At 35.6% G+C, this 21,030-nt stretch overlaps 1 protein-coding gene across 31 annotated transcripts in view; it reads left to right on the forward strand.

Annotated features, from left to right (window-relative positions):
* Positions 1-21,030, forward strand: part of PCM1 (pericentriolar material 1) — an 80,476-nt gene that overhangs the window by 52,621 nt on the left and 6,825 nt on the right. For 18 of the 31 annotated variants that reach the window (XM_032413558.1, XM_032413544.1, XM_032413559.1 and 15 more), the window contains 11 exons: positions 1,614-1,670; positions 4,471-4,643; positions 4,995-5,126; positions 9,418-9,538; positions 10,913-11,068; positions 11,319-11,452; positions 13,749-13,883; positions 16,533-16,730; positions 18,366-18,428; positions 18,681-18,816; positions 19,115-19,275. In XM_032413558.1, the coding sequence (XP_032269449.1) occupies positions 1,614-1,670; positions 4,471-4,643; positions 4,995-5,126; positions 9,418-9,538; positions 10,913-11,068; positions 11,319-11,452; positions 13,749-13,883; positions 16,533-16,730; positions 18,366-18,428; positions 18,681-18,816; positions 19,115-19,275 (1,466 nt within the window). The remainder of the gene's footprint in view (positions 1-1,613; positions 1,671-4,470; positions 4,644-4,994; positions 5,127-9,417; positions 9,539-10,912; positions 11,069-11,318; positions 11,453-13,748; positions 13,884-16,532; positions 16,731-18,365; positions 18,429-18,680; positions 18,817-19,114; positions 19,276-21,030) is intronic. The other 13 variants (XM_032413553.1, XM_032413561.1, XM_032413554.1 and 10 more) reach the window with 1 other exon arrangement.

Here is a 21,030-nt window from a genome sequence, read left to right on the forward strand (position 1 = left end):
GTATTTACTTGTTTAAGTGTCTTTGTCACCTTTTTTGAGTCCCTTGGCAGCAGAAAATACCTTCTCATGTTTGTGCCTTAAATGTTCCCATGGTACTGGGCACGTGGTAGGCACTTACTAAGTGTTAATTGAATGAATGAATGAATGAATGAATGGAGTTGTTTGTGTTTTCCACTGTTTTAACTACTGGTACTTTCCTAATTTATAAAGAGCAAGTACATCTCAAAGAAACATGGGGAGGGAGGCAGTAAATAGAGACCCTCAATTCTCAGGTGTCAATAAAATCCTTGGTGAAAAGTGAGAGTAGCAGCTACCATTTGTATTATGCTTTACTATTTACAAATTAAACAAATTACTCATCTCATTTGAGCCTCATAATGCTGTGAATTGGTTTTATTTCCATTCTGCAGATGAGGAAATGTGGTCAGAGAGTATCCCTGTTTTTTTTCCCCAGCATCATAAAGAGCTAGTAACATAAATTGGTACAGTTTTTCTGGAAGGCTTCAAAAGTCATGGCTTTATCTCAGTAATTGTACTTATCTATGCTAAGGAAACAAAATGAAAAAAATACTGGGATTTAGTGTTGTCTGAACTGTGATTCCAACTATGTTTAAACAAAAAATCAGAATGAATAAAGACTAGAAGAAAATGCATCAAAATGCTAATAGTGATTTTATCATCTTTAAACTCCTATATTTTCTAAACCTTTCATAACAAGTATTTATTGCTTTTGTAATCAGAAAAGAAACATCACATTTGTTTGTGTTTTGAACTGACTTCCTCAAGGTCATATTGCTAAGAAATGGCAGAGTGGAAGTTTTAATCCTGGTCTTCTCTTAAGTCTAGGATCCTTTTGGCAAAACTATCAGTTTTCCTGATATAACCCCAGTATTTTACCAAAATTTTACAATTTTTATCTCCTTTCACTGTCTTTATCAAATAGTGAGATCTTCAAGGAGTAAACAGTTGGTGGAGGTTGGGGAAGGGCACTAAATTGAAAGGCTTATTAATTAATTGGATTATCAAGTTACCTAAATAATGGATAGTTGGTCATAGGACTTCAGACCTTACTACTGTTACTTAGAAAAATACAATGATTGAATTTTGGTGCACTAAAAAATGCTTGCCTTGTGTAAATATACCCTATGGGTATTTACAGATTCATTTTCTAAAAAGACTTATTTTTAGTTTTAATCATTACTCTAAAATTCTCTATAGCATGGACTAGTAGTTTTTGTTACGTGATTACTAGAGAGTAGCATATATGACTGCTAGTATTGAATTTTACAGTCCTCTCCTCCCTTAGGAGTTGTGGGAGGTTCACCTTGATGTGTACGCTTCTACGAGTGAATGGCAGAAGTTTATTATGATAGTCATCATCAGTCACATTAAGTTTATATATAAGTTTATAGCAAATCTTTTGATATTTTCCCTAATAAGATTATTTTTTAAACAAATTATAAACCATACCTGTGATAACATTTCAGTTCAGGCAAACAGTTTTAAAGAAATTTGCTTTTTTTTTTTTTAAATTCACTTACTCATATTATGGACCCTGTCTTTACTATTCATACACGTTTTTTGTTCATCCTTATGTCTGCCCTTTCCTACAGCACATGCTAGGAGAATACTCCAGCAGTCTAACAGAAATGCATGCAATGAAGCGCCAGGTAACAATCTGCTTAGTTTTGGTGTCCACTTTTTGTTAATTTTTTTCCATTAGTCTTAAATATCCTTAGTTTTATTGCTCTGATTATTTTATTTTATTTTTTTAGATATAGCTTAGTGTTTATATGTCATTTGGTTTGTAAAAGTGAAAGAGAATTCATATAAAATTCTGAAGGCTTTCATTTGTAGTTTTTACTTGGGTGGTAAAATTAGCTGCTTTTCTTGTTTTCATTTTCAGTTACTGTATGTAACATAACCAACACATTCATAAGGATAATAGAAAATCTTTTTATAATTGATTGGTTTATTTGAAGTTATTTTGTAATTCTTAAATGCATAAAAGCATTAATATTTTTTGAAACAAAAATAGTTATTTTTTCCTAGCTTTGATTTACAGTGTTAAGTATTGTGTGTAACTTCTGTTGTACTTATTTTTCATTACTAGTCAACATCTACAAAAAAAAAATAAGCCAATAAACCATTGAATAAAATCAGTGACATGCAAAGACCATGATAAATAAAAATGCATGGAAAATTACAAAGATTCCAAAATACTGTTTTTGGCTTTACACTATGTATTTTCTTTAAACATGGTTCTATGTGATTTAGAGTTATAAATATTCTTGAATGCCTCCTGCACTATACATAAGTGAAAAATAAAAGCTTGTTATGAATCTTTAGGAGAATCTAAAGAAAAAAACAAGGATCTAGCACAGACAAAACTTGAATTATATCTGTGACACGTCCTAAAGAAAAGAACTCTGAAAAATAGGATAAAAATAAGATGGATTCAGAGAAACCTGACTGAGATCAAGGATTTTTGTAGCCTACACTAATGCATTTTAGTAGGAGGAGAAACTGGCAAAAACTTTCCACCTGTCTATTGCAGGGCTGGGGAGGTGGGCAGTAAAGCATGTATTCAGCATCATTCATTATTTGGGAATAATTTCATCTTTAATGAATTATACATAATTTAGAATGATAATTTTATCATATAGAGGTATGACAGGTGTCATTAAATATGCTTTGTTCTTTGAAATAATAAACATTTTCTAATTTAGCTGGTCAAAGTATAGTATAAATTGGAAGTTTGCATATTAAATCATATCTTCTTATCTGGGTTTTTCCTTTAAGTAGAGATTTCCTAGAGATAGTTTTGGTTCCTGCTTATAATATCACATTTGAACATTTTTAAACTAGTAAGAGAAATTTAGTATTTTATTTTATTTTATAGTCATAAATGAGGCAAGATAGGGAAATTGCATATTTATTATTACACTTGTAGAAATTACGGTCTGAAGATGTTAAGATACAAGATGTGAGTTAGTAGGAAGTTTTTTCATTAGGCCTCATTTCCTTTGCATATTCTTACCCTCTCTTACAAAAGGTGAATTAAATCTTTATGATCTTTGTATATTTATTTAAAATCACAGTATATTAAAACCTTCAACATTTTAATTTCTCTTTTTTAGAAACTTGTCACAGATATTTGTGGAACCTGAGTATTTACCCATGGTTCTACTATTGCTCTAGAAAGGGTACAGAGTTTGATAGCCAGAAGAACTACTTAGAGATTTTTTTTTTAAGATTTTATTTATTTTAGGGAGTGAGAGTGTGCACACACGTGCAAGAGCAGGGGTGGGAGTGGGGGGTAGGGACTGAGGGAGAGAAACTCAAACAGACTCCACACTGAGTGTGGAGCCTTATGTGGGGCTCAATCTCATGATCCTGAGATCATGACCTGAGCCTAAATCAGGAGTCGGGTGCTTAACTGACTGAACCACCCAGGTGCCCCAGAGATTTTTTTAAATAGAGCACTCAAAATGGGAACAGTTTCTAATTCGCACTCTTAAAAATAAACGTATGACTGTATACCTTTAAGAGTGATAATTCTGGGGCGCCTGGGTGGCTCAGTCGTTAAGCGTCTGCCTTCAGCTCAGGTCATGGTCCCAGGGTCCTGGGATCGAGTCCCACATCGGGCTCCCTGCTCAGCGGGAAGCCTGCTTCTCCCTCTCCCACTCCCCCTGCTTGTGTTCCTTCTCTCACTGTGTCTCTCTCTGTCAAATAAATAAATAAAATCTTTTAAAAAAAAAAAAAAAAAAAAAAAAAGAGTGATAATTCTGTGTTATCAACAATTATATATAGCAGAATTGTTGAGTGATGTCTAGATCCTATGAAACTGAAAACGTGCATCAGGTCATGCCTGGTCCAACTTATACTGAGTGTGGCAGTAAGACAGTAGCAAAATTGACCTATATTGTGTTATATTCAAAAGTTCAATTTTCCATCAATGCAGCATGATAGCTGAGATTTGAGAATTAGTAGACCTGACTAGATAGACCTTAAAATAGTAGCTTTTATTGCCAGCATTCAGTTTATTCTAAACATTAAATGAATTTCCTTTTCTGTAACAAAGTTCATATTAGCAAAAAAAAAAAAAAAAATTGTTTGCAGTTAGTTTATTTCATTCAAGTGCTGAAAGATTTCTACTGATTATTCCTATGATTCAGTGTAAAATTTTCCAGATAATTTTTTTGAGAAATAAGTATGGTCTGAGTAACGCTAGGTAATATTATCCATACATTTAAGTATTTCTAATATATGGTATATATTTTGATATTTTTGAGATTATTTTTATCTTGGTAATTTTTAAGATTCTTTTTCTACTTTAAAAGTCCTAAAATAGAATTAAGTCTGTTCTGATATTTAAGTTATTTAAACCTGAATAATGATTCAAGGTGATAGCAATTGTCAGGAATGTATTTTATCACTGTTAACTTCCTGATCTTTTATATCTTCCAGAAACCGGGAGTGATTTTTCCATGTTCGAAGCTTTGCGAGATACTATATATTCTGAAGTAGCTACATTAATTTCTCAAAATGAATCTCGTCCACATTTTCTTATTGAACTCTTCCATGAACTTCAGCTCCTTAACACAGACTACTTGAGACAAAGGGCTTTATATGCATTACAGGTATCTGGTACCTAACATTCTTTTTCCTACTCTGTCTGGTACCAGTTTTCTTCATGATGGTATCTGGTTGCTTTCTTAGACTGAAGTACATCCTGTTCCATATGTATTATGATCTGTTTTTCATGTGCTTTCTTGCCATTTTATTTAAAACTTCTTGTATAGCTTCAGTAACCTTTAGATAAAGTCTTTCTCTGAGCAATTTTTTAGTGTTTTATCTTTAATGTTATTTCTTCCTCATAATTAACCCATGAGGTGAGGTACATTCATTTGCTCTTCTGTCTGCTTGTGTGTTTAAATTGGTGATAAAAAATAAATGTTTTACATAACTAACTATCTTATTTCCTTATTTAGGACATAGTATCCAGACATATTTCTGAGAACCATGAAAAAGAAGGAGAAAATGTAAAGTCAGTAAATTCTGGTACTTGGATAGCATCAAACTCAGAACTTACCCCCAGTGAAAGCCTTGCTACCACTGATGATGTAAGCTGATCATGATTGATGAACGTAGATAGAATTTCACTATGCAGTAAACAGAAATTAAATAAGTAGTTATACATTGTGAATATACCTGATACTTGGTTTTTAGCTTTCTTAAAAAGTGTAACACGTTATTTTGAGGTGAGGTAGAAAACTCAATTAAAATATGTCAGCAAATACCAGAAATTATGTATAAATGATAGATTATAAGGTGTAAAATAGTTGTATTTATATTTCTGGTGCCCATCATAGGAATTGACTCACAACAGACATTTAGTAAAATTTGTTGTGTTTGTTCAAGACATTCAGTAAATCAGACTGCAGTCAGATCACAGAGCCCTAAAATAAATAAATACAAGATAAATCAGGTCTTTGGGTTAGAAGAGAAGCCTGGACAAAAAGAAAGTCATCCAGGAAAAAAATTGTAATTTTTAATGTATTCAAGTTTATGAAGAAAATTTTGAATAAAGTAAAGGAACTTGGGGAATGGAAAAGAGTGGTGAGGAAAATGGTGCATTCTCAGTAATCTGTGTTCTCCAGATAGCCCCCATGTAGCACATAAGGCAGTGAATGATTGGATGGCAGACTGCTAGGATAGTGAGGAGGTAATGTGCCTAGGTATTTGGAATTCACTACTTAAAGGTTTGGACCCTGATTCTATTATAAAAGATATTATGGGGTTCTTGGATAGCAAATACATTTCTATGCCAACTCTAGTATGTGGATTTTCAGGGATAAGAGTGCTAGAACTGATAAGCAAATATCTGCTCTGTGTAGAGAGTTGGAAGCAGTATTACTGTGTTTCTGCCCATTGCTGATATACTAGCATTATAAGTTTTTTTGAAAAGATAGTTTTTCCCCCAAAGATGTCTTGTTTTTTTTTTTTTTTTTCACGTATGGTAATTTCCTTATAACTGTTGAGGACTTTTCCTGAATTCTTGCTCTTTAACTTATGCTCATGTTTAAAATAGTACTTCCCCAAGTGATCTTTTCTGCTTAAAACCTTAGGCTCCAACTCCTCTATCACTCTGAACACAAACTAAAAACGATATGGTTTTAATTCACTTTACAATGTCAAATGTAAATTAAGTAATTGTTTCTATAATTAATTGAAAATTGCATACAATTTTTGTGGAAGATGAAGAGAGTGGTCCGGCTGTATAGATGAGTAGGTGATATGCGGTTACATTAAAGTTTATTAGGCCCTGAAATAACTTGCTGAGAGCATGAATGGTTTCTCTGCCTCCCGTAACTCCATTGCCTCCCTGTTTATCCAGATTTCATGTAGATGGTATTACTTCGTTAATTTAAAATATTTGAGCACATTGGCCTTTACCATCAATAGCAAATTGGAAATTGAGCTACAATATATGATAAAGTTAACCTGACAGGATTTTAAAGGTTTTTCCTTATAACTGCTGCAGACTTAAATAAAATTTAAAGATACTGACCTGCTTAATAAGGAAGTGTCTTATTTGGGGTTGGTGCAACAAAATACTGTAGACTGGATGGCTTAAACAACAGCCATTTATTTCTCACAGTTCTGGAGGCGGGGAAGTCCAAGATCATGGTTCCAGCAGATTTGGTACTCGGTTAAGGCCCTCTTCCTGGCTTGCGGATGGCCACCTTCTCTCTCTGTCCTTACATGGCTCTGGTGTCTCTTTTTTTAAAAGGGCACTAATGCCACCAAGGGGTCTCCACCCTCATTACCTCATCTAAAACCTTGATTACCTCCCAGAGGCCCCACCTCCTAATACACTGGGAGTTAAGGCTTCGAACATGAATTTGGTGGTGGTGGTGGGGGGTACACAGAGACTCAATCTGTAACCATATAGACTTGGCACAAATAACTCTACTTAGTATTATTTTTAAATAACTAAATCAGTTCTTTAGTTTTTCATCCAAAACTTAAATTCGTCATTAATGTTAACATCCTCCCTTTATTAATGCTATTTAATTATCAGCAGCACAACATCCAGTGTTCCTACCCACACATCTAGAGCAGTGCTGTCCAGTAGAACCTGCTACAGTGATGGAAATGTTTTATATGTGCATTGTCTAATAATGGTAGCCATTAGCCACATGGGGCTATCAAGCACTTGTAATGTGGCTAATGGGACCGAGGAACTAAATTTTAAGTTTTAATATAAATAACCACAGGCTAGTGGTTTCCATATTGGACAGATACAGACTCTCATTCTTTGTGTTCCTAGGCCAAGGTCTTTTTTTTTTTTTTTTTTTTTAAGATTTTATTTATTTATTTGAGAGAGAGAGCAAGAGAGATCACAGAGGGAGAGGGAGGGGGAGAAGCAGACTCCCTACTGAGCAGGGAGCCTGATGCAGAGCTCGATCCCAGGGCCCTGGGATCATGACCTGAGTTGAAGGCAGGCACTTAACCGCCTGAGCCACCCAGGTGCCCCAGGCCAAGGTCATTTGAGCTCCATTTATGGAGCTTGCATAGGCACATTTCAGAGTGTAAGAGCTTTCATGGCCAGGAAAGAGAGAAGTAAAAGTAGGCATCCAGGAATTATAAATCAAAGGGGGGATGAAGAATTGAAATTTAAGAAGAAGAAACACTTTGTATCTTCTATTCCATGTGCCATAAAATGGCAAAGGCACATCTACCTTCCAGTTTTAATTGAAGGAGCAACAAAATGGTTCCATTTCCTGAAATGTGTTCTGTAATGCCTGAATTTCCTTTAGTCAGAGACAGAGCTTTCATTTCATAATTGAAGAGGAAAATTTAAAAGATTAATAGCTAGGAGAAAGAACACAATTGTGAAATGAGTTTTAGAATGTGAGATTCCCCTTAATCACACTATACACAGAAATTATTTTGAAATTAAAGTCCTGAAAAGGCTAAAACTTAGAAAACTTCTAAAAGAAAATCTTCTTGATTTAACATAAGCAAAAGTTTCTTAGGGTACACAAAGCTTTAACTATAAAAGAAAAAAATGATAAATTAGACTTGATTAAAAATAAAATCCCTCTGCTTTTCAAAAGACACCATTATGAGAACATAATCTTAGTACACATATCTGATAATGACTATATAAATGACAAATCCAGACTACATAAAGAACTTTGACAATTTGATTATAAGACCAACAACTCGGTAGGATAGGGGCAAGAGATTGAACAGGCACTACATAAAAGAAAGATCTATAAATGGTGGCCAATGTGCAAATTAAAACCACATGAGAAATTTCCTCACATGCACTAGAAAGGCTGAAATTAAAAAGATTGACAGTAAGAAATGTTGGTGTGAATGTAGAGCGATTAGAACTTTCACACTGCTTATGGGATTATAAAATTGTACAACCACTTTGGAAAGCAGTTTGGCCGTTTCTTAAAAGAAGTTAAACCTAAACTTGGCATGTGACCAAGGGATTTTTCTTCTAGGTATTCATCCAAGAGAAATGAAAAGATATGTCCACAAAAACATTTGTATTCTAATGTTCATAGCACCTTTAGTCACGATAGCCTCAAACCGGAACATCAGCAGATAAATGGATAAACAAAATATGGTATATCCTTACAATGGAATACTATTCAGCCATTCAGAAATAATGAACTTCTGAAACACATGACAACATGGATTAATGTCAGAAGCCTATTGAGCAAAAGAAAAGAAGCCAGACACCGAAGAGTATATTCTGAATGGTTCCATTTATATATCAAGTTCTAGAGCCAGGAAAGCTGATTTGTGGTGATAGAAATCTTACAAGCGGGGTGTAGTGGAGACTGACTACAGAGGGATACAAAGGAACTTTCTGGGCTGATGGAAATGGTCTTTATCTTTAGGGAAAGTGGTTACATGGGTGTATATATATATTTTTTTAGAACATCAAACTGTACACTTAATGGGTGCACTGTTGTATGTAAATTATATTTCAATAAAGTTCATTTAAAAAAATACGAATGATGCTGTCATGTTTTTCTTCTGATAAAACCAGATATAGTAAGGTCCTAGTAATTGTTAGGCTTTGGAGATGGGAAAATTTCCCTGAGGGTGTAGAAATAATTTAAAATGTTTAGTTTGCCAAGTTAGAATTTAATTAGTAGCTGGCTCTGTGTATTTTCATCTACTTAATGATGTGTGTTCTGCAAGATTATTTAATATTTTAATGTTCTCTGTGACTGTTCAACCTTTAATAACTTCGGTTATATCCCAATTTTAAGTATGTAGTTTTATGCAAATACTTAGTTTCTATGTTAAATTTTTAATATTCATCGTAAAATTTTTAAAAGAAATATTAGTGATTTTTATTTGTTTTTTTAAACTATAACTTAGGAAACTTTTGAGAAGAACTTTGAGAGAGAAACACATAAAATAAGTGAGCAAAATGATGCTGATAATGCTAGCGTCATGTCTGTATCTTCAAATTTTGAGCCTTTTGCAACAGATGATCTAGGTAAGCAGAATTTTTTATAATCTTAGAACATGACTTTAATACAGTCTTTGAATTACATTGATTAAGAAACAAAAGTCCAAAAAAGCTAAGATGTGGTGGAAAGACTTTGGACTTCAAAGTCTCTCAGTGTGAAGTCAGGAATCTCCTGTTAACTCTTTAGCCTTTGGCAAATCATCTCATCATTCTGATTACATGTTCTAAGGAAATGGGAGTCCTGCCTATCTTGCTCTATGTTCTTTGAAAAATATATAGAATTTTCTAGCATGTATAGTAGGAGCTGAAGAAATGTTAATTTCCTTCCTGTAAGGGAAAGGTCATCCTTTAAGGTTTTCTAGTTACTTAATGGGAAAAATTCAGAGGTATCAGGGCCTCATCCAATCACATTTTCAATAACAATATTCACTTCATAATTTGCAATAACTGAAATTTCTTAGCAAAAATAATCTTTAGTGAGAAACCCAGGTAACTGAATGTGCATGATGCATTGCACTTGTTTTTTTTTCATCATTAGTAAAACAGAAGCTTGGAGGGTTGTATAACTCAAGGGGAAGAAGAAAACCCAGAGTCCCAGACTTGGAAAGGGGAGTAGGGAAAAGAAAAATGTATAGGTACCCGATTCATTTTCCTGGCTGTAGCCTATCAAGAGATAGCTGAGATTCAATCATTCAGACCTCCAGGGCACTTAGTTGATAAAAGGATCTAAGTCCTATTATTCTAGTGTTTGTTCATATGATGAGAACAAGATTTAGATAATTCCAAAGGCCTCCTACAAAGAAAAGGGCCAAGCCTTGCCCTGTTACTAGATACACACCTTTTACCAAAGCAGTAAGTCTTCCTTTTGTCTTATTCTGACTATCATGGACTCTAAGCCTAGCTCCCTTCTGAGTAAATACCTGTCAAGTCTAAACTGATCATTTTAGAGAAAAATCTCCCTTTCCCCTTGAGTTTATTCCCCCTTTCTGAGTTACCAAATGGTTTTGAGTCCTATCTGTTTTGTTTCATTTACTGATTTTTTTCCTCAAAATCCTTCACTAGCTTTGTCTGAAGTGGACAAAGGAAAACTGGGAAATCTCTTTCTTAGGCATTTTCCTTATTACTTGCTTATGTTTAGTTGGATCCTTTTCCTCAGAATTTGGGTGACATCTTGGGATTTATTTTTACATGAAGCAGTATGATGACTAGTGAAATCAGTATGGACCTCAGAGTCTAAGAGAGTAATGTATGCCAAGTCACCAAACTAGTATAGTGTCTGGAACTTGTTAAAGCTACTTTTCCTTACCTACAGTTAGACGTTTTTTTTTTTTTAATATGTTGTGAGGAATACATGATAAAGTTTGCTTTTATATTTTCTCAATGTTTCTGTTTCATATGTAGGTAACACTGTGATTCACTTAGATCAGGCATTAGCCAGAATGAGGGAATACGAGCGTATGAAGACTGAGGCTGAAAGTAGCCCAAACAGAAGATGCACCTGCAGGATTCTTGATGAGGATGGTGCTGCCGCCACGAGTACGGTTACTAACTCAGAAGGTGTGTTCTTCCGCTGAGTAAAAGTACAGAAACTACAGTTCCATATGTAAAGAAAATGTATAGCCCCACCTGATATATAATAATTTTATTGCCACTTTCTTTTAGTCATTAAGGGTGCTAAAACTACATAAATGCTCCTTTGTATTAGCGTAAAATCATCAGATTTTAATATTTAGAATTCTGAATAAATGTGTATTTATAATGTCACAGGGTTTATTTTGCTAACAAATCATTTTCTTTTTAAAAATAGAAACTCCTATTGAAAATCATGGTTCACAACAACCTGTAAGCGAAGTTTCTACTGTCCCATGTCCTAGAATTGATACTCAGCAGCTGGACCGGCAAATTAAAGCCATTATGAAAGAAGTCATTCCTTTTTTGAAGGTAAGCAGTAATTTTTTTAAAATAAATACTTTGCGTTTTGTTCTTTAATTCTTACAAAAGACTTCACTGTAGTAAATTCAGAAAATAACAGGTAAACAAAAGAAAGCTAAAAACACATCAGTTTCATCAGTTATTCTGTAAATTTATTTCCCGTTATTTGTAAAATATGTACTCACCTCCTGTAAGTTGTAAGAATGTGCGTATGTTCATGTAGATAGATGGGTAGATATATTTGAGAGTTTGAAACCATTCCTTCAGGTGAGTTGACTTAAACTATGTAAGCGGTTACTTGCTTTCATCTTAGGCATAGATAAGTGTTGCCTTTTTTGTTTTACATTTTTATTTTATCATGAGTGATCCAATAAATACTCTTAAGCATGTCTTTTTTGGTAAAATTACGTATACGGCTAGCAATATTTATTTAGTATGTACAGTTACATTCTAAGGTTTAAAAAAATCTAAATGATTTAGGTTTATGCTTAGGGAATGCAGTCATCTACAGTTAGGAGATTTTATTGCTTTTACCATTTTGTGTCTGATTTAATTGATATCCCCTCATAAATATTCACTTACTAAATTTAGCATTTCAAAAAGTTTTTGAGGCCAACAAAATGAGTAGAACTAATGATCTGATTTTAACTATTTTGTTATGTCTCATTTCACTTCAAATCTTGACTTTCTTGGTAGGATCATAGAACTTCTTTGTTAATGTCAGCATTATATCCAGTCACCTAAGCTAGACTTCTTGACTCTCATACCCTCTATCACCAGTGAGTCAAAATTGATTTTCCCTTTAAGAGCAGTCACTTTTCCTTCCTCTCTCCAATAGCATAACCTTAATTCAGATCCTCATGTTTTGCCTAGACAGCTTGTCATGGTAGGCATGAAATGAATGTTACTAAGCAGACTCCCTAGCCTTCAAGAGATTTCACTACTGGACCTCGTATACTTTCCCAGCTCCCTCTCTCCCCACTCTCCATCTGGTCCCCTCACTCACTCACTCACTTCAGGTTACTCAACATTTCCTGTTCCTGCCATTGCAGTTTCATATATCAGCCCTTTGTACAAGTTGTCATTATTGAAAATATAAAATTCCTTCACTCTTTCTCTGCTTGGCAGAAATATCCTTTCTCCAGAGATAATTGTTGTTTCTAATATGCTGCCGTAACTCCTTGCAGAACCTAGTGTGTGCTGCTTCTAAGATACCAGTATATTCAGCAAGTAATGAGTGTCTCCCGTGAGCTGGCCACTGTGCCAGGTGATAAATAAGAAACAGTCCCTGGAATTAAAAAGTATCATCTGTTGGACAGTGCATAGCATGTAGTGATTGATTGTTCATGTATCTGACTTTTTCCTCTGGTATTTGATCTCTTGAAGACAAGGGACTATTGTCCTTTTTTTTTTTTTTTAACTGCCTGCTCTGTCACATGATTTTTTAAAAAAACGACTTAATTCCTTCAATTTAAGGAACCTTAGAAATCATCTAGTTTAGCCACCTCACTTCATACATTTCTATAGAAAAAAAACCAGAACATGAGCTTGCCTGAGTAAAGGTTAGAAGACCTGCCCAAATGAGTTTAGTGGCCCAGAAGAGGGATGAGAACCTTGAGGTACTTGATGTGGGTGTTCGATGGACTCACCTCCAAAAGTGAACCATGATTTGGATTATTAGGTAGTTTGCACGTGCTTCTAAAGGAAGATGAAGGAGAAGAGGAGACGCCTAAAAAGGCTTGTTCGGAAAGTTAGGACAGTGGTTCTCAACTGGGGGTAATTTTGACCCTAAAAGCATTTTGTAGTGTCTACATACAGTTTTAGCTCTCAGGACTTGGGAGGGTGGAGGGTGCTTTTGGCATCTAGTGGGTGGAGGCCAGAGTGTGCTGCTGAACCTCCCGCACTGCACAGAATGTCCATAATGCTGAACGGGGCTGAGAAAGCGGAGGTTGAAGATGCATGAGGTGAGTTGTAAGAGTGCGGTTGGAATGAACTGAACTGCAAATGGGGAGACAGGCACTATGGTGACGAGGGCATGAGTAGTTCCCCTTAAGATACAGGAAGGAAGTAATGAAAAGTATTGAATCAGCTCGTTTCTTTTTACCGGCTGTTACCTGCTGTGGTGGGTCAAAAGGTACAAACCCCTTAACATGTGTAGTGCAGGAGTTTGGCTCTTACGAACAGATATTTCTAAACATGTATCTGAAAGTTGAGTAGCATCTATGCAAGAAAGAAGTCTCATGTGAACTAATATTTTTTAAACAATAGGTAAGTTTACATCCTAATCAACTAGGGTTTTTCTCAGGAGCACATGGATGAAGTATGCTCTTCTCAACTTCTAACTTCAGTAAGACGTATGGTTTTGACTCTCACCCAGCAAAATGATGAGAGCAAAGAATTTGTAAAGTTCTTTCATAAACAATTGGGAAGTATATTACAGGTAAGAGTTTATACTTGTATGACTTACCAACATATACCCTCTAGTTGGGATTTTTTTTTGCCATTTTCTGGCAATATGCAATTTATTCAAATAAATGTCCATTCTGGTATCCATTGGGGATGACATTTCAATACCTTTTTAGATTATTACTTTATCTGGTTTAAAAAAAATATTGTATTATGGGGCGCCTGGGTGGCTCAGTCGTTAAGCGTCTGCATTCAGCTCAGGTCATGATCTCAGGGTCCTGGGATCAAGCCCCGCATTGGGCGCCCTGCTCAGTGAGGAGCCTCCTTCTCCCTTTCACTCTCCCCCTGCTCTCTCTCTCTCTCTAATAAATAAAATCTTTAAAAAAAAAATTGTATTAGGGCCTATGTCTTCCTTTGACTCTCTCATCTCTAAGGCCTAGCCAAACTATAATAAAATTTTGTCTTGATTTTTCTCCTACCCAGTAAGAACATTTCAAGGTTGTTGTTTAGGAAGTATTCTATGATATTTTCTAAAATAATTTTTTTCCAGTGTGGGAAATTTTAGAAACCAGAAACCATCTGTTGATTGTAGAGACTTCTTAGGCTGTAATAGTAACTTTAATGTTAAGGTCATGATTCTCAACTGGGGGCAATTTTGCAATGCCCGCAGACATTTGTCACACAGGCAGAAAGTGGGTGGTACTAACATCCTGTGGCATGTTAATAGTGCTGAGGTGGATCCCTTTGTTAAGTAAGGATACCTTACTTCATATAATAAACATCTTTACAGTTCAGTACACTGATTTGTTTTCCCATGGAGATAGTTCAGTGATGTGTATTATTACTCCAAACTAGGAAATATGTTTTTCTTTTCATCTTTATTACAAAAATTTCCCATAAAACTGTTCCTTACTTCCTATTCCTGTGTTTAAATTGGTTTTAGAGAAAGTATTATCACTTTGTCTATTAATAACTTTTAAAACCCGAGGCTTGATGCAAATTTCCATCACTATAATTTTCCATTTTGTTTTTATTAAGGTAAAGTATAAATTCAATAATAGGTTTTAAGTCATGCTGGCTCTATTTAATCTAATTGTAACTAACACATAATCTATAAGGACTGTAAGACATCTCTCTTGTTATGCAGTTTAAAAATGTTTAGGATAATTTTTAGATAAATATGTTTTTATAACTTTAAGTAGTTAGTTTATTCCTACAGAAAGAAATAACTCCATTCTAGAATCAGGCTCAAAGAGAAATCCTTTATAATTAAATATTTTTGTTTCTCAAGATCTATGCAATCCTCCCTCAGTTTTGGCTACTGTTACATAATTGAGACAGATGCCAAAGTATTAGTTTGAAAGTAAGATTTTTTTCTGAGAAAATCTGGCTGCTTTTCTTATATCCCATTCCTGATTTTTTTTTTTTTTTCACAAAGGGACCTAGAGAAGAATAAAGATTAGTTGACAGTAAATCTTGCCCAGACTACTGAAAATTTTTCATGAGGTAGAGCTTAAAATACTATCTTCTACTTTTTTCTCTAAGAAACCTATTCAGTGAATTTTTTTTTTTTTTAATGAGGCAGCCACATTTGCACTTCTTCCACAATTATGCTAGATGAGGTGGTTTTTGGAGGGAGGAGACACAGAACATAGTTGTTTGCTGGTTTTCAAAATGCATAGTCCATATTTTTAGGAAGAAAAAGAAATGCAGTTTTATAAAAAATGTCTAGAATATAGCTGACTTATTTATTTGATGATGCTGTATTTCAACTTGAATAGGACTAACGTTTGCTTTTAAATTGATTCTGAAGAAAAAGTTTAAATTAGAATGACTGCCTGGCTTATATAAAATGGGGGAACTTGAAAGTACTCTGATGTTAACATTGAGAAAGGGAGGACTTCGTATTTTCCTCCTGGGCACCTCAGCTTCTCACTGTGGTAAATATGTATCCCCTGGTTTACTCATTTGTGGCCACCAGTTCTATTAATTAGGGACTAAATCTATGGATGATCACCTGCCCTGTTCTTTTCGTTTTGTATACTCTTTAGAGGAGACTGGCATGATTCCTACTTAGGTTAATATCACTAAAGAATATTACTGTCTTGGGTACCTGGGTGGCTCAGTCAGTTAAATGTCCCAACTCTTGGTTTCCGCTCAGGTCATGGTCTCAGGGTCCTGAGATCAAGCCTCATGTAGGGCTCTATGCTCAGTGGGGAGTCTGCTTGAGATTCTCTCCCTCTCCTTCTGCCCCTCCCCCTGCTCATGCGTTCTCTCTCTCTCTCAAAATAAATAAATAAATCTTTAAAAAAAAGAATGGGATGCCAGGGTAGCTCAGTCGGTTAAGCGTTTGCCTTTGGCTCATGTCATGATCCCAGGGTCCTGGGTTCAAGTCCCGCATCGGGTTCCCTGCTCAGTGGGGAGCCTGCTTCTCCCTCCAGCTGCTCATGCTCTCTCACTCTCAATCTTTCTCCCTCAAATAAATAAATAAAATCTTAAAAAACAAATACTACTCTTTGTGTAGTAATCTTAGCCATTAATTTTAGCTTTTTTCATACTAAAAATAATAAAATTGTTTTTCCCTAGGTAAGTATTGTAATTTAAACTTGTTAATCCTCTGTATTGCTCTACCCACATTGAAGTTTACTATAATCTTAAAATTACATGGTTTATCTTTGAATAGGATTCACTGGCAAAATTTGCTGGCAGAAAACTGAAAGACTGTGGAGAAGATCTTCTCGTAGAGATATCTGAAGTGTTGTTTAATGAATTGGCTTTCTTCAAGCTCATGCAAGATTTGGATAACAATAGTATAACTGTCAAGCAGAGGTGCAAAAGGAAAATAGAAGCAGCTGGAGTGATACAGTCCTATGCCAAAGAGGTAAATGACATTCATTTTGAATTTAGGAGTAGTTATAATTAGCATTAAAATATATTGCTTGATCATTATTAACTAAAACCATACTTGACCTCAGCTAACATATTTTCTAAGTAATAGCAGTTAATCAGATTACCTGAATCAGTACATATGCTAGCCACATACTGAATCTCAGCTGTGACAGCAGTGGCTAAAAGATCAGGAATGCAGACAGGAATTGGTGACAGGAATTATCAGCTGTCTTACATTGTTGTCACTCACGTCTCCAGAGAAGAGAGGAGGACTGGGATCCTGTCCTTGACCAGCTGTCTGCAGTAGCTATTTCAACCCTGACAGATCTCAGATCTACCAGGTGTATTTATCACCCCAACCAACACACATGCTTGTTTACAAGTTAGGACTTTGGTTGCACATCTCAGTAGCTTCTTATACCTTATTAAATTAGTTTGATCACATATGAACTTGGATGGGATTCTTCCCCTTAACTTGAGGCATACCAGAAGGTTTCTCCCTTAGACCTTTCCCTCCTCTTGACTCTCTAATCATGAGAAGGCACGTCAAGACCCAAAACAGAAAGAGATAACCCTTCTCCCTGAAATCTAAAGTAGATAAAGTCAAGCCATCCATTTCACACTTTTCTTAATATTTTCACTCTAGACATAGATAGGTTTCAGATCATTTCAGTCATTGCCAAGAGCTTGAAGAAAATAAAACAGGATAAAACCATAATGAATGATTGGAAAGACTACTTTAAGATAGGCAGTCTCATGAGGCTGTTTGAGTGGGTGAAGTATGAACTAAGGCAAGAAAGGAGTTTATAATGAAGATGAAAGGGAAGAACATTCCAGGCAGAGAGAAGTATAAGTTCAAAGACTCTGAGACAGGATTGAGCAGTTTGGAGAACCTATAGAAGGCCAGGGTAGCAGGAACACCTCATCAGAGGTGAGAGTGTAGGAGATGAGATCACCTAGGTAGGTAAGGCCAAACTATGGGGCCTTAGCAACAGCGGTAAGGACCTTCTATTTGATTTTATTCTAAGCATGATGGAAACCCATGGGAAATTTTGAAATAGAGGAGGGACATAATCTCATGTGCAGTAAAAAGATTGGTCTAGATACCATGTTGTATAAGAATTGTAGGAGAGGAGATAGAAGCAGAGACGAGTTTTAAGACTGTTGGCAGTAGTGCAGGTAGGAAATGATGTGACTTAGCTCCGAGTGCGCACCAGCAGATCCATTTTGACGATTGAGTCAATGAGGCATTCTTATGGTTTAGATGTGGATAATACAGGTAGAGTCCAGGCTGCTTCCTGGTGTCTGACTTGTGCATGGGGTACATGAAGGGCCATTTACTGAGATTGGGAAGACTGAGGAGGCTGGGGTTTGGGGAGGGAGGAGTCAAGGTTTTTGTTCTGGAATTAGTGAATTTGAGATGCTCATTATTCAGGGAGATGTCTGGTAAGCAATGTTGATTTTTGGCTAATTTAAAAGATTTCAATGAAAGAGTTGAATTTACATTTCTAAAAAAGCATTCAACTCTTTGGACTGTGGTCAAAAACTGCAGCATTTGTTAAAGTTACTGAGTATCTAAGTATAATGCTGAAAGGTCACCCCTAAATTCTGTTTAATTTGCTTATAGGCCAAAAGGATTCTTGAAGGAGATCATGGCTCACCTGTTGGAGAAATTGATGATGAAGACAAAGTAAGTGGCTAATTAATTTGTGCCTAAAAACAATGCTTTTGGGACAAAAGAGAATAACTTTAATAGCTTTTACCTTAATGTTTGAGAGAAAGCTTTATCATCAAATGGCCTTTCTTCTGACAAAATTTTATTTTCTCTTAAAAATAACAACTTTTTGTATTTTTTATTAGATCATGACTATTTTTGTGATGAGCTTACTATATACCTTTTAAAATGTATTTTAAGGAATTCATTACGTGTATTTGTGGCTAGGACAAGGATGAAACTGAAACAGTTAAGCAGACTCAGACATCTGAGATGTATGTTGATGACGGTCCCAAAAATGTGAGATCGGATGTTTCTGATCAAGAGGAAGATGAAGAAAGTGAAGAATGTCCGGTGTCTATTAGTAAGTGTAAAGGCTCTGTACTGGGTTTATACATTGGCTCTTTATAGGTCACTTATCCAAACATTTGGGTGGATTGTAATGAATGTAGGGTTAGGTGTCCAACAACTCTGAACGGTCTGGTGTGGCCCTGACCAGATGCCCTGTCCTTTCTGCACCACAGTGTTCTACTGCCTACTGTTCGGAAGCTTTCAGATATTGTATGTAAAGGACTTGGGCAATGCAGGAATGCAGTACATGGTAGCTGCTCTTAAGATTTAGTGCTGAAAATTTACTAAAAACTGTGTATTAATCAACTTAGACTTGTCCAAAGCTGAAACTCAGGCTTTGACTAATTATGGAAGTGGAGAAGATGAGAATGAGGATGAAGAAATAGAAGAATTTGAAGAGGGACCTGTGGACGTCCAGACTTCACTTCAGGCTAACACCGAAGCTATAGAAGAAGCTGAACACGATGATCAGGTATCCCAGTCCACACTAGCACATCTTCCCCAATCTTCTTTAACTCCTGAAGGCAGATCCTTTTTAAGGATGTCAGAATTTACAGCTTCCCTATTCTCGTTTTCATGAATAAACAAATCTTTTTAATATCCTTACTGAAATCTCAATCAAACACTAGTTTATTTTTATATTTAGCAATGCTTATATATAAAGCACTTTTAATCTTTTTTTGGGGGGTGGGGGGTCAACCTACCTAGAAGATCTGGATTTTTCATGTATCTTTATGTATTTCCTAGTCATACATGGAAACAGTATATAACAAAAATCATTCCCTTTCCTACCTCCACCTCATCTTGTCCCATAGGTAGCACTTTGTATGATTTCTTTGGTTACATAACTCTGTATTTCTGAATAGTATGACATTCTCTGTTGACTTCCTATTATAGTAGGTGAAGACTTTTAGGTCACTTAATTACTCCTCATTTAATTATATTAATCCTATCCTCCTCATTCAATTGTATCTTTTGCTTAAATCTACATTTAACCGTAGATCTAAACAAACTACATAAATATTACCTACTGTTGAACTAAGCAAATACTGTTTATTGCTTAGTCTCATACATTTTTTTCACTTGAAATTAATAATTGTCTCCATTTTTTATTTGCCTGATTTTCTTTGACCACATACCCAAGTCTTTGTTCTGCCCAACAACAGCTGTATAAACGTCTCAGGGGACTTTTCTGCGTGTACCAGTTTGTCAGTTTGTCCTTCCTGCTCCATCCTGGCTTTGCTCTTCATTAGACCTGCTCACTAGCTAGCAGCCTGGGAATTCCCTTTGTCATTCTTTATTCCATCTGTTTCTGGAATCCAGTCTTGTCCTCCTTTTGCCTCATTTTGGTAGAGCACATTTCTAGTACCTCTCTGAGAAAGAGTGCATGAAAGATAAATATTTTGAGACTTTATAGGTCTAAGAAAATCTTAAATTCTTCCATGTTGAAACATTTCAGTGCCTCTGCTGAGAAGGCTGATGCCTTTTTCAGTTCTGATTCTTTGTATTCTTTTTTCTTGCCCACACTAGAGCTCTCCCCCCTGGAGTTCTGAAGTGTTACAGTGATAGACATTGTTGTGTGTCTTTTTTCATTCACTATACTGAGTACTCATTGGGTCTGTAAGCAGTCAATAACCATGTCCTTTATTTTGGTAAATTTTCTTTTTTTGTATTGCTTCCCCACCATTTTATCCTTTCATTCCTCTTGGAATTAATATTATCAGACATTATTACCCCTCATGGGTTGATTTTCTGATTTTCTTTTCTCTTCCTTTTATCGTCCCCTTGCTTTTTTTGTTTTACTTTCTGGGAGATTTCTTTGACTAATAACTTACATGAATGTCATATTTTTAATTTCTAAAGACTTTTATTTTCTGATTACTTTTTTATAGCATGCTATTAGTTCAAAGAAGCACTGTCTTCTCTTACCCACCTGGATGGAGGCTTTCTTCAAATTTCTGTGGTACCTTCAGTGTTAATGCTAAAAAATGATACACCAGAAAGCTGGTTGGGGTTGTTCTGGGTTTCACTGTAGGGCGCTTGGGTAGATAGCTTTTTGACACAAAATCCCAAATGTTTTTACCTATTGGTCTTTTCTCTGGGGTGGTTTGTTTCTCCAAAGAAGGGTCTTCCATTCTCCTCTTGCTGGGGAGGAGGTATTTATACCTCCTTGGCTGCCTGTGTTCAGGAGCTCGATGTGGGAGTGGTGCTGAGGGTCCCATCACTA

The sequence above is a fragment of the Phoca vitulina genome, unplaced genomic scaffold (assembly GCF_004348235.1).
Source record: "Phoca vitulina isolate PV1807 unplaced genomic scaffold, GSC_HSeal_1.0 scaffold15, whole genome shotgun sequence".
Taxonomy (NCBI): Eukaryota; Metazoa; Chordata; class Mammalia; order Carnivora; family Phocidae; genus Phoca; species Phoca vitulina.